Source organism: Centropristis striata, chromosome 5 (genome assembly GCF_030273125.1).
Source record: "Centropristis striata isolate RG_2023a ecotype Rhode Island chromosome 5, C.striata_1.0, whole genome shotgun sequence".
NCBI classification, from domain to species: Eukaryota; Metazoa; Chordata; class Actinopteri; order Perciformes; family Serranidae; genus Centropristis; species Centropristis striata.
In genome coordinates, this window is record NC_081521.1 from 36,103,928 (window position 1) to 36,113,795 (window position 9,868).

Consider the following 9,868-nt stretch of genomic DNA (forward strand, 5'->3'; position numbering starts at 1 on the left):
CTACTTCGCCGGCTTTTAAAAATGGCGCGTATTGTTGTGGCCTCAAGTACTACATGACATACCGCTTATCACATGACATCCCGCTTAGCGTTCTATCCAATCAGCACCTTTTTTCAGGGGAGAGAAATGGCCCGGTCAAACAGCCGGTCAAACAGCCACTAGGGACGGCTCACATTCAGTTATTCAAAATTCAATATTAGGGGCGTTTCGGCAAGAGATACCCCTCCGGGTATTCATCGATAGTGGAAACGCACCTTACATTGCATACATACAATAGACTGTGCATACTTTACAGTGCATTCCTGCATGAATAAAAACATAGTGGATCACATCAAAAGTATTTTCAACTGTTCTGAGCCAATAAGTCTTCACTGAACATCTGTGAGCCGGACTAAATATCTGCAGTTTGGACACTGTGATTATTTCTTCAGATTTGGTATACATGTCTAAATAAACATTTTAATTTTAAACTCCCAACTCTGCAGCTGTGTGCAACTTTCTGATAATTATTTTGGTTTACTTGCTCAATAGAAGATTGTTGGTGTAAGTCTCATCCATTTACATACAAAGTTATTTACAATTACTGTAGAGAAGCAAATGATGAACAACCTTATATTGCACCTGAGCCCAAGTCAAAAACAGACAGAAAGTCTTATTGTTGACATTAATCTAATGCCATTAATGAAAAATGAAAATAACTGAATTACAGCCCTGTAATATGGGATGACAACTTAATCCCCACACAATATCTGATACAGCCTGAACAAGATTAAACATCATAACTGTTGTTAAAGGAGCTTTTTGCAAGCCTTCTGTGTTGGGTTATATTTGATTGTCTTCACTGTATTTGTCACCACTGCTATGCTTCTTCTTCACCACTGTATCTATAACAGTGTGATAAGAGGTTAAACTTATATTCAGGCTTTCATTATGATAACAATGCAGTGGTTGTTTCTTTCTACTGTTTCTGGGTTTTGCCTTGCTGTATCCAATGCCGCCCTCTAGTGTCCGCATATGGAAAAAACAGCTGTGAATCAAACCACAGGATAGGTGATTTTAAACTATATTGATTAAATCTAAAACTCTGCCCACCAAACTCAAATTCAATAATTTAAAGTCCCAATACACCACTTAATACAAGTCATTGATTATTTTCATTATCAATTAATTTGCCATTTTTTTCCTCAATTTACTGATTACATTCCTTTTCCCATAAAATTCCCATTATAATTTCCCATGGCCAAAAGTTATATTAAAACGCCTGGTATTATCCACCCTGCAGTCCAAGGCATACATATAATCAGTTGTACTATAATATGACAAAAAAAAGCACTAAATCTTCACACTTGAGGGCAAGAAAACAGCAAATGTTTTGCACTTTAGTGGAGAAAAATGACTTAAACAATTAATCAATTATCTAATATAGAATACTTGCAGATTAGTTTTTCCACAAACCAACCAATCAATTATTTCAGCTCACCCAACTTCCACCAGACTGGAGGTCTAAACAATCAGGATAATTGAAGACTTTTAAACTGACAGACTCGAGATAGATGTGTGTAAGTAGAAATTATTTTTGGAACTGCTCAAATGATTTGTTAATGATGAAAAACAATTTCCTTTGTACATACATATTGCATAAAAAACAATCCTGACTTACCACCATAGCTCAGCACTTTAAATGTATTTAATATTGAATACACATAGGCTTTAAAGCTGTGAAAAACTAAATGTCAGGCTATCTACTGGCAGTCACACATTGGGATCCTTTTCATAAAGCTGCTTTAAAGATAGAGATTCAAGGTACCATACCATAATAATCATAAATATTTGTTGAAAATACCTTAGATACAACATCTACTATGGTTTATTCGCGTCACTTTCTTACATGGCAGGTGGCATGGCTAAATATTTATTGAATCAATGTTTCACTCACCTGTCTTTCTCTGTTGTTGTTTCTTGGGCGGAAGTCGCTGCTTGGTTAGGTCCTCGCGGAGATGTGCGCGCTCCAAAAGTCAAAACGCGGCACTTTAAAAAAGTTAAGGTAGGTTGTTTTGCTAAGGTCGGGCTAGTTCGGTAAATATGTATAATTCATTAAATTAGCTTTTTATTTTCATGTCTCATGAAGCTAACTTAAATTATTAACACTATTAAAATATTACCCATGCCATATGTGTATATCTGATGAACTAGCCCGTCTGTTTAGCTAACGTTAGCTAGCCCGTCTGTTTAGCTAACTAGCGTTACCTACTAGCACCGCAGCTAGCTAACTAACATTAGCCGACTTGGACCCTCGAAGTTCAAGCTCAGTTGGCTTTAGTATTACAGACTAGTACAACAGCTAACTACTCACTCTACTTATCCAATGTCGGCTATCTTATCAGACACATTAGCTTTTCTTGTGTTTGTCGCAGGTGACGGCTAGCTCCATCATGATGTTCTACACTCAACTCTTCACGTCCAAGCGGGGGCCTCTGGCCAAAATCTGGCTTGCAGCACACTGGGAAAGGAAACTCACCAAGGCCCATGTATTTGAATGTAACATAGAAATATCCATCAAAGACATAATTTCCCCAAAGGTAAAAAACAAAATAAAAAACAATACCAAATAGCCCATATAATATAATGACTTACACTGAAACTATGAGTGTTGTCTGAGATGCATGTGTGATCTTTGTAGATGAAAATTGGTTTGCGGACATCAGGTCATCTGCTCATTGGTGTGGTCCGGATCTACTCCAAGAAAACAAAGTATCTCCTCGCAGACTGCAATGATGCCCTGGTTAAAATTAAAATGGCATTCAGGCCAGGTAACACATCCTGTTTGTTTTGTCAGTCGGTGTCATTCAAATTGCATCGACAAATAAATGCACCGCAGTGCTTGATAGGATTGTGATTATATTTGACAGGCTGAGATGTTAATTATTACTGTGCAAGTTACACTGGTCAAATGAATGCATTTCTTGAAGGGGAAAAGATAGCAGTAGCATTACAAATGCATCAATTAGAATGATCAAACTCTTCAAAACAGTTTACACAAAAACTAAACACTTTCACGATGGTGGGATTTATTGCAGTATTGTTGTTAGTCAGAGTACACTGGCAGCTGAGTGTTTTGGTAAACATGCTCCCTACTAAGCACAACCACCAGAGGGTGACATAAATAACTAAACCAACTAATTTTGGGAGAGGGGAAGGAGCCTAATGCAAGAAAGTTATACAGTGTTTATGTGCAGTACAGAGACAGGACATAGTCAAACATTCCTCTGTTAACACACGCCAAACAAGGAGGTTTAGGATTTCGCATCTTTGAATTCTTATAGTAAAGTATTGCTCAGCTGACAAGTACAATATAGCAAATCCTGAAAACTTCATCTGTAAATTCAGATTCCTCTAAACATTACATTGTAGTGCCTGTGAAAGCTCTAAAGAAATACCCCTTAAATCCCCTCAAATCCCCAGAAATCACTGTGTACTGTTCTCACCTCTTCCAGTTCAAAATGCAGTGCGTATTTGTATTTGTCTGTTTTTCGCTTAACTCACCAGGTCTGACTGATCTGCCTGTGGAGGGGCTCGAGGCAACACTAAAAGCAATTACCTTGATTGAAGATTTCACTTCCTTTGATGCCCAGCTACCAGACCCAAGGTATAATTTTTGTCTCTTCTGTTAAATTCTAAACTCTTCTGTTTAATTCTGCAGGTATCTTTGATACATTTTATTTGCAGAGCACTTCTGATGATACTCAAATATGCTTTACATGAAAAATAAGTTTAATGCTTAGATTACAAACTTTACTGATTATATAAAGTATAGTTTTAAATTCTTATAGCATGGCTAACCATTTTCTTTACATTTGGATCACCCATTTTTTACTTTAAACCTTATAAATAAGTATTTGGTATGTTTTCATAATATGTTCTATTCATGCTGGTACCTCAGTAATATAGATGTCGTGGACCATTTTTCACTGAACCAGTGTCGAACAGAGGAAATTACTCTGAAAGAGGATTTTGGAAATGGCTTTCTGAACTTGGTAGATTTTGGTAAGATCCTGTTTGTTCTTATGTTATGGTAATTCCTGATTTGACGTGTTATTGCCATTTGCATCGTCATGTATATTTGGTATATTCAGCATGAATTTATCACTGCATTTAACTTTAAAAGTTAAAGGAGAAATCTGATGATACTTTGTGTTTTTAGTATTTTCATTGAGTCCCATGAAAAGACCAAAATAAACAATGACTTGAAGTCATTCACCACTGACTGAGTATAATTTACTAAAAACTACAGTCCCAAGCTTTTTTAGAAAACAGTTGAGGAACTTAATTATATATTTGGGACCTGTTTTTAAAAATGTACAACTATACATCATGCTTAGGCTGATTTCTACAGATAGGATAGGGAAGCTGGAGTGTTTTTTTAGAAACAAACTAATGTTTTGTTAGTTTTGGTCTTTTCATTGGATTTGTTGACGGCAACAAAAATATGACATCAACCTCCTCCTTCAGAGCATTATTTTCCGTGCAAAGCTGACATCTCATACTAACTTTGTAACTTTTCCCACACTTTATGTACTCTGATGGGTAGGAGATGAGTCCCAGAGCCACCAGAGTGGGCTGCTGGATACGAGCTTCCAGAGCCTGGGTCAACATGGAGACGCTTTTGGGGATGAAGATAAAACGTTCGACCTACTCGGTAGTGATTATGAATTGAATTGGATATTTTTTTTCCCCATGTTTTCTTCTAAAGAAAATCATGTACTGAAAAAAGTTATTTGGATATATTTACTGTTAGCTTAGCACAACTTTCCAGTCATCATACTAGAAACGCATATGAATTTATCCTGGAACTTGTCCCAGTTTCCTAGTGGTGTTTGCACTTTGTCAGCAGTTTAACGGAAATAAACAGTGAAGTATTTGACTTCAAAAGTATTCTGGGACTGCACAAGCACACCAGTAGCTTTGGTCTCAGTCAGGCTTAACTGTCTCATTTGGGGAGGAAGCAGGAATTCAACTTGGCCTTGACGTCCTCTGAAGGACCAGTGTTTGTCCGAAGACTGTGTCTTTGAAGGATCCTGCCTCTGAAATGGGACACAGAATAAAGAATAAATAGTGTCTGACATACAGCATGACCTGACTGCTCATTAAAACACGATAACCACATGAAAAGATGATCTATGTAGTAATTTATAAGCTTTGTAGCAAGAAAATCGTGCTTTTACCGATTACATTCCAATACAAAAATTATCTGTAATTATTTGCCCTTATTATCTCAATGGTGATTATTCTGCTTCCAAAAAAAAATCCAAAATAAGAGTGATCCGTTCTTTTTTTTTTTCTTATTTCCATAATCCTGTAGACTTTCTGACATACCCCAGTGATAATGCTGAGTCCCCCAACTTCATGCCAGCAGAGCCTCAAAATGAAAGTCCAGAGATCTCTACAGTCAATCATCAACCAGGTAATAATTTATCATGATAAATATTGTACATTAGTTATTTACATCCTCATTTTACCTTCCATTAACATTAATGTAAAGTACCTCCACTTGAACAGCTGCAATAATTACTGGTGCTGTGCCTGTAGAGTTTTTAAGTTTGGTTCAAGAAAGAATACATTTGATTTCAGACTTATTTTCAAACCCAAAATACACTCCATATGTTTTTCAGATGCTGATGCAGATCCTACAGTGAGTGAGACCACGCTTTTCGCCAATGAGGAGGAAGCCTTCGCTCTTGAACCTGTAGCTGTCACTCGTAGGTGCAGCTGGGCAACTCGCAAATCTACTGTATATTATGCAAATATTTATTGAGAGAGCAAGATGCTGGCATCACCACTATTCTTAAGAAACTTATAACAGCTGACCTGGTGTCCATTCCTCACCACACAAACAGGTTCTTGATACTTGATGCAAAACAAGCATTGTTATAACTGTCTACTGCTTCTTTTCAGCAACCACAGAGAAGAAGAGGGGAAAGAGGAAACGCAAGTTGGTTGTGGATGACACTAAAGAGCTGACCAATGAATTCATCAGAGAGCAGCTTTCTAATTTCTCAGATCTGGTTGTTCCAATGGACATGGCCCCACCAACCCTGAAGCTCATGCAGTGGAAGGAAAGCGGAGGTGCAGACAAACTCTTTGCACAGCCGTGTTCCAGTGCAGCAACTTCACAGATTAAGGAGGTAAAATGATGAACATACCTCTGCAATTTTTGTCCTCATTTTAAGAAAAAACAATCTATTAATAGTGAACATTCATTTAAATCACTGCTGTAACCATTAAATTAAATTTTGCCTTTGCAGGTCTTTACCAAAAGTGTTTTCCAGGTGAAATGTAATGGTGTGCATGAGGAAGTTGAGGTGTTGCGCCAGAATGTACAAGAAGGTAGAGACTTGCACAAGCAGTGAGAGAGAACTGAAATTTCAATGAACTGTAATCTCGCTATTTTTAAAAGCACAGTTCGGATCATAGACTGAAAAATAAAGTTTGGATATTTTCAAGTCTACCTACAGTTTATGGCGGACAGCACGCCCCCCAGTTTGGAGAAGCAGACAGGAGTATGGACACAAGCTAAGCAGTGTGCAGCAAAACATATTTTTGCCACCTAAAAAAGTCCCACCTCAAAATGATACTTTTAGTGTATGCTGTATTTAGAATATTTTCACTGCTTTACCTTGCCGTCAGGCAGCCTTTTCTGACAGGGAGCTGAAGCTGTTGTAGATGCTATCATCAACGTTGCAAGTCTCCTATGACAAAAATGTTCATTTTGCTTTGAAGAACACAGGAATTGATGGTCTACCTATGCCTCAATCAGATAGTTAGTGTTATTGTGTAACACAAACAAACTAAATGATAGAGGCAGCAGTAGACAAGCAACGCTGTGTTCTGCCTGGTAAAATACTGTTTTTGTCAAAGGAGTCTTTGACGAGAGCATAGATGAATGTAATGGCTTCAGTTCCCTGTTGGAAAGGGCTATCGAACAGCAATGTAAACCAGTTCTATACTAAACTGTTCTATATACAACATACACATACACAGTCCACAGCAGGACATTGCTCAGCTTCCGTGCCTATACTCCTGCCTGCTTCTTCAATCTGGGGGCATGTCAACCACCATTTACTGTTGGTAATGCACTGATAATGAACCCCATACAGCCACACTTGAAAAATGTATCACTGGTGTTGTCCTCTGTTCTGCCTGTCCTTTTGTTCCATGTAATCAACTTTTTAATGTCTTTTATAGCTCAGAGGGACATGAGTACACTCATGGAGGACGTCAGTGTTGTAGATTCATCGATAGATGCTGAAAGAACACACAACACTGAGCTGACAGAACTCAATCACATGAATGACAATCGACATGAGAACTACTCAGACCTTGCACAAGTAAGCATTAGCATGTCAGGTGAAGAGAACGATTTAAATCCTATTTATAATGCACTTATAATCACTTTTTTTCTAATCTTCGGTTTATAATCTGTCGGTCAGGATGAAAACAGGTCGGAGTTCACTCATCCAGAACTTCCATCAGAGGACTCCATGTTTGTCCATCCGTCCTACTTGAAGCAGGAGACTCAGTCAGCTTCCCTCCACACTCAGGTGCCTGTGAACACACACAAATAAGAAATGGTGCAATGTTTCATACTTCAGATTTCACTGTCTTTATCTTTGAAAATGAGTTGTATAATGGTTATCTGAAGAAAAAAATGGCTGGTGCAGATCAGTAAACAAGCTACAAATCCATCAGCATTTGCCAGATGGCTGGTTTTTATTTCCCATGCTGCCTTGGAGATGTTCCCAGCTTCACTGACTGAAATGTGGTTTCTTCTCTAACCTGCAGTCTTTGCTGGACAGCCAGGACTTTGAGGAGAGGAGGATAACCAGGCGGACACAGAAGCTTCTGAACACTCTCAAAGTAAGGAGCTAAAAATAAATGTTCCGGCTTTCCAATCACATTTACCATAACTATCCTATCTGCCATATTACATTATATGTGTGTTGAGACTGTGGTGATTACACAGGACTGTTTCTTGGACTGCTTCCATGTTAGGTGGTGTCCCTGCTCTATTTAACATTGAATGGCAGATAATAATCTATAGTCACAGTGGACTGGGATTTAAAGGGCCAGGGCAGGATTAGGGATGACGTTAGGAAATTAAATTCTCTCTCCTGTGTTTGTTTGGTAGAACCAGAGCAACAGTGACAGCACGTTCAGCCTGCAGGCACTCTGTAAAGGAGTCACCCGCCCACAGGCTGCAACCACTTTCTTCTGTCTCCTGGTCCTGAAAAAACAAAACACCCTTCACCTACACCAGAGAGCACCCTATGAGGACATCCTCGCTACACCTGGACCCAAGTTCTATGATGAGTAAAACATGAAACGGTTGCTTGAAGTTATAAAGTTGCAGGCCTGGTCCCACATGTTTGTGTTACGACTAAGTTTGCTCGAATAGGTTTCAGCTTGAAAAGGAAAATCTCACTTTTTGTCACGCACATTAATATGTCTGTGTCTCAAAACGTGAAAATATTCCTTTTGCTTGTTCTTGGCACTTTGTTTGTGAGAAACTGGGAAAGTATCAATGAAGGAACTTTTTTGTCTAAAGTTGTTTGTCAGACTGTTTTTTATTAGGCTTCTGACATCAGACAGGATCTATGCCAGATATGGTCTTCACATCACTAAATATTTTAAGCGATCTGCAAGATCCTCTGAATATTTATTTTTTTATTGTTCTGCATGTTACAGTTATTCTTGTGATCTTTGAGGTCGGACACTTCTTGCATGTTTAGTTAGTGTATTACACCAGCTCCTTTTCTATTTATCATAAATACAGATTTTAAGTATGCATGTAAGACCTGCACCAGGTGTCAATTTAACCCCTGTTCTATCTTGGAGAGGAAAGCAAAAATGGACATTTCATTACAGGCAAATGCTGTTTAAAAAAAAAAAAAGAATTGCTCTAAAGTACAGGTATCATTTATACCTATTTAACACCATTTCCTGTTTTGCATCTATAGGAAACGCAAGATTGAATGTTTAATCGATTTGTATACATTCATATAATTATTTATTTGGTATATGACACTCTATATGGCATTCATATATTAATCTTTCATTCTTGTGGTCAAGATATTATATTGAACATTATTTTATCCTGTAGCTCAAGTCTAGACCACTGAGTACTCCCTTCTGCACAGCACAGAACTGTGGGGTGACTGATGTTAAATTAAAAATACGGTAATACACTCAAATGGGGTTACATGTATTTATCAACCTACACCTTGTCAGAATTGTATCCATTTTATTCTGTGCTTAATGCAGGCCTGACATACATTCGAGGAAAGCAGTATATATTTTTTTTAATCACACATTTTACAGGAGGTGGCTGTTAGTACAGACCGCATGCTTAGAAGTCACAAGAGTGACTGGACTTGAGTGGCATTCCCATTTCTCACTTGCTCTTGGAGTTTATGTAAAAAGTCTTGAGAATTAACAGTTTAACCCGTTTTATATGTTTGTTTTCTCTCAAATTGTATGTCATGACATATAACTGTGGGTTGTGTTAAAATAAATGCATGAATGAATGTGATTTTGCCGTATTTCTATTTTAAAGGAACAAACTTTGCTCAAACTGTGGCTTAGTCAGTGAATGCTCCTCTGCACATTCATCCATCATCTGAGGTGTTGTACACGGTGTACCAGCCCCGCTGGATGCGCACCACCCTGCCCTCCTGTTAGTGTTTTAAATAAATGGTCTTTATGAAATGCATTTCAACTGTCAGACAATATTATCACAACAGTTAGCAATCAATAATGTGCAGAGGAGTCCTGCCAAATGAAGCCTTATTATCCACTACTGTCACTTTAAGAA

General features: G+C 38.0%; 1 protein-coding gene across 1 annotated transcript; it reads left to right on the forward strand.

Moving 5' to 3' along the window:
• Window positions 1–2,334: 2,334 nt before the first annotated feature.
• On the forward strand, window positions 2,335–9,586 carry rad21l1 (RAD21 cohesin complex component like 1). The gene is made up of 13 exons (XM_059332256.1): window positions 2,335–2,579; window positions 2,681–2,810; window positions 3,547–3,646; window positions 3,941–4,044; window positions 4,589–4,696; window positions 5,360–5,461; window positions 5,670–5,756; window positions 5,953–6,182; window positions 6,303–6,384; window positions 7,243–7,385; window positions 7,488–7,598; window positions 7,840–7,914; window positions 8,186–9,586. The coding sequence occupies exons 1-13, from the start codon at window positions 2,433–2,435 to the stop codon at window positions 8,369–8,371; spliced, it is 1,605 nt and encodes a 534-aa protein (XP_059188239.1). The 5' UTR covers window positions 2,335–2,432; the 3' UTR covers window positions 8,372–9,586.
• Window positions 9,587–9,868: the final 282 nt, after the last annotated feature.

Excerpts from the sequence above, each read along its gene's own strand:
- rad21l1 (XM_059332256.1), top strand. The coding sequence starts at position 2,433 with ATGATGTTCTACACTCAACTCTTCACGTCCAAGCGGGGGCCTCTGGCC. Across the intron at positions 5,757-5,952 it reads TGAACCTGTAGCTGTCACTC|CAACCACAGAGAAGAAGAGG; the intron begins GTAGGTGCAGCT and ends GCTTCTTTTCAG. Across the intron at positions 7,915-8,185 it reads AGCTTCTGAACACTCTCAAA|AACCAGAGCAACAGTGACAG; the intron begins GTAAGGAGCTAA and ends TTTGTTTGGTAG.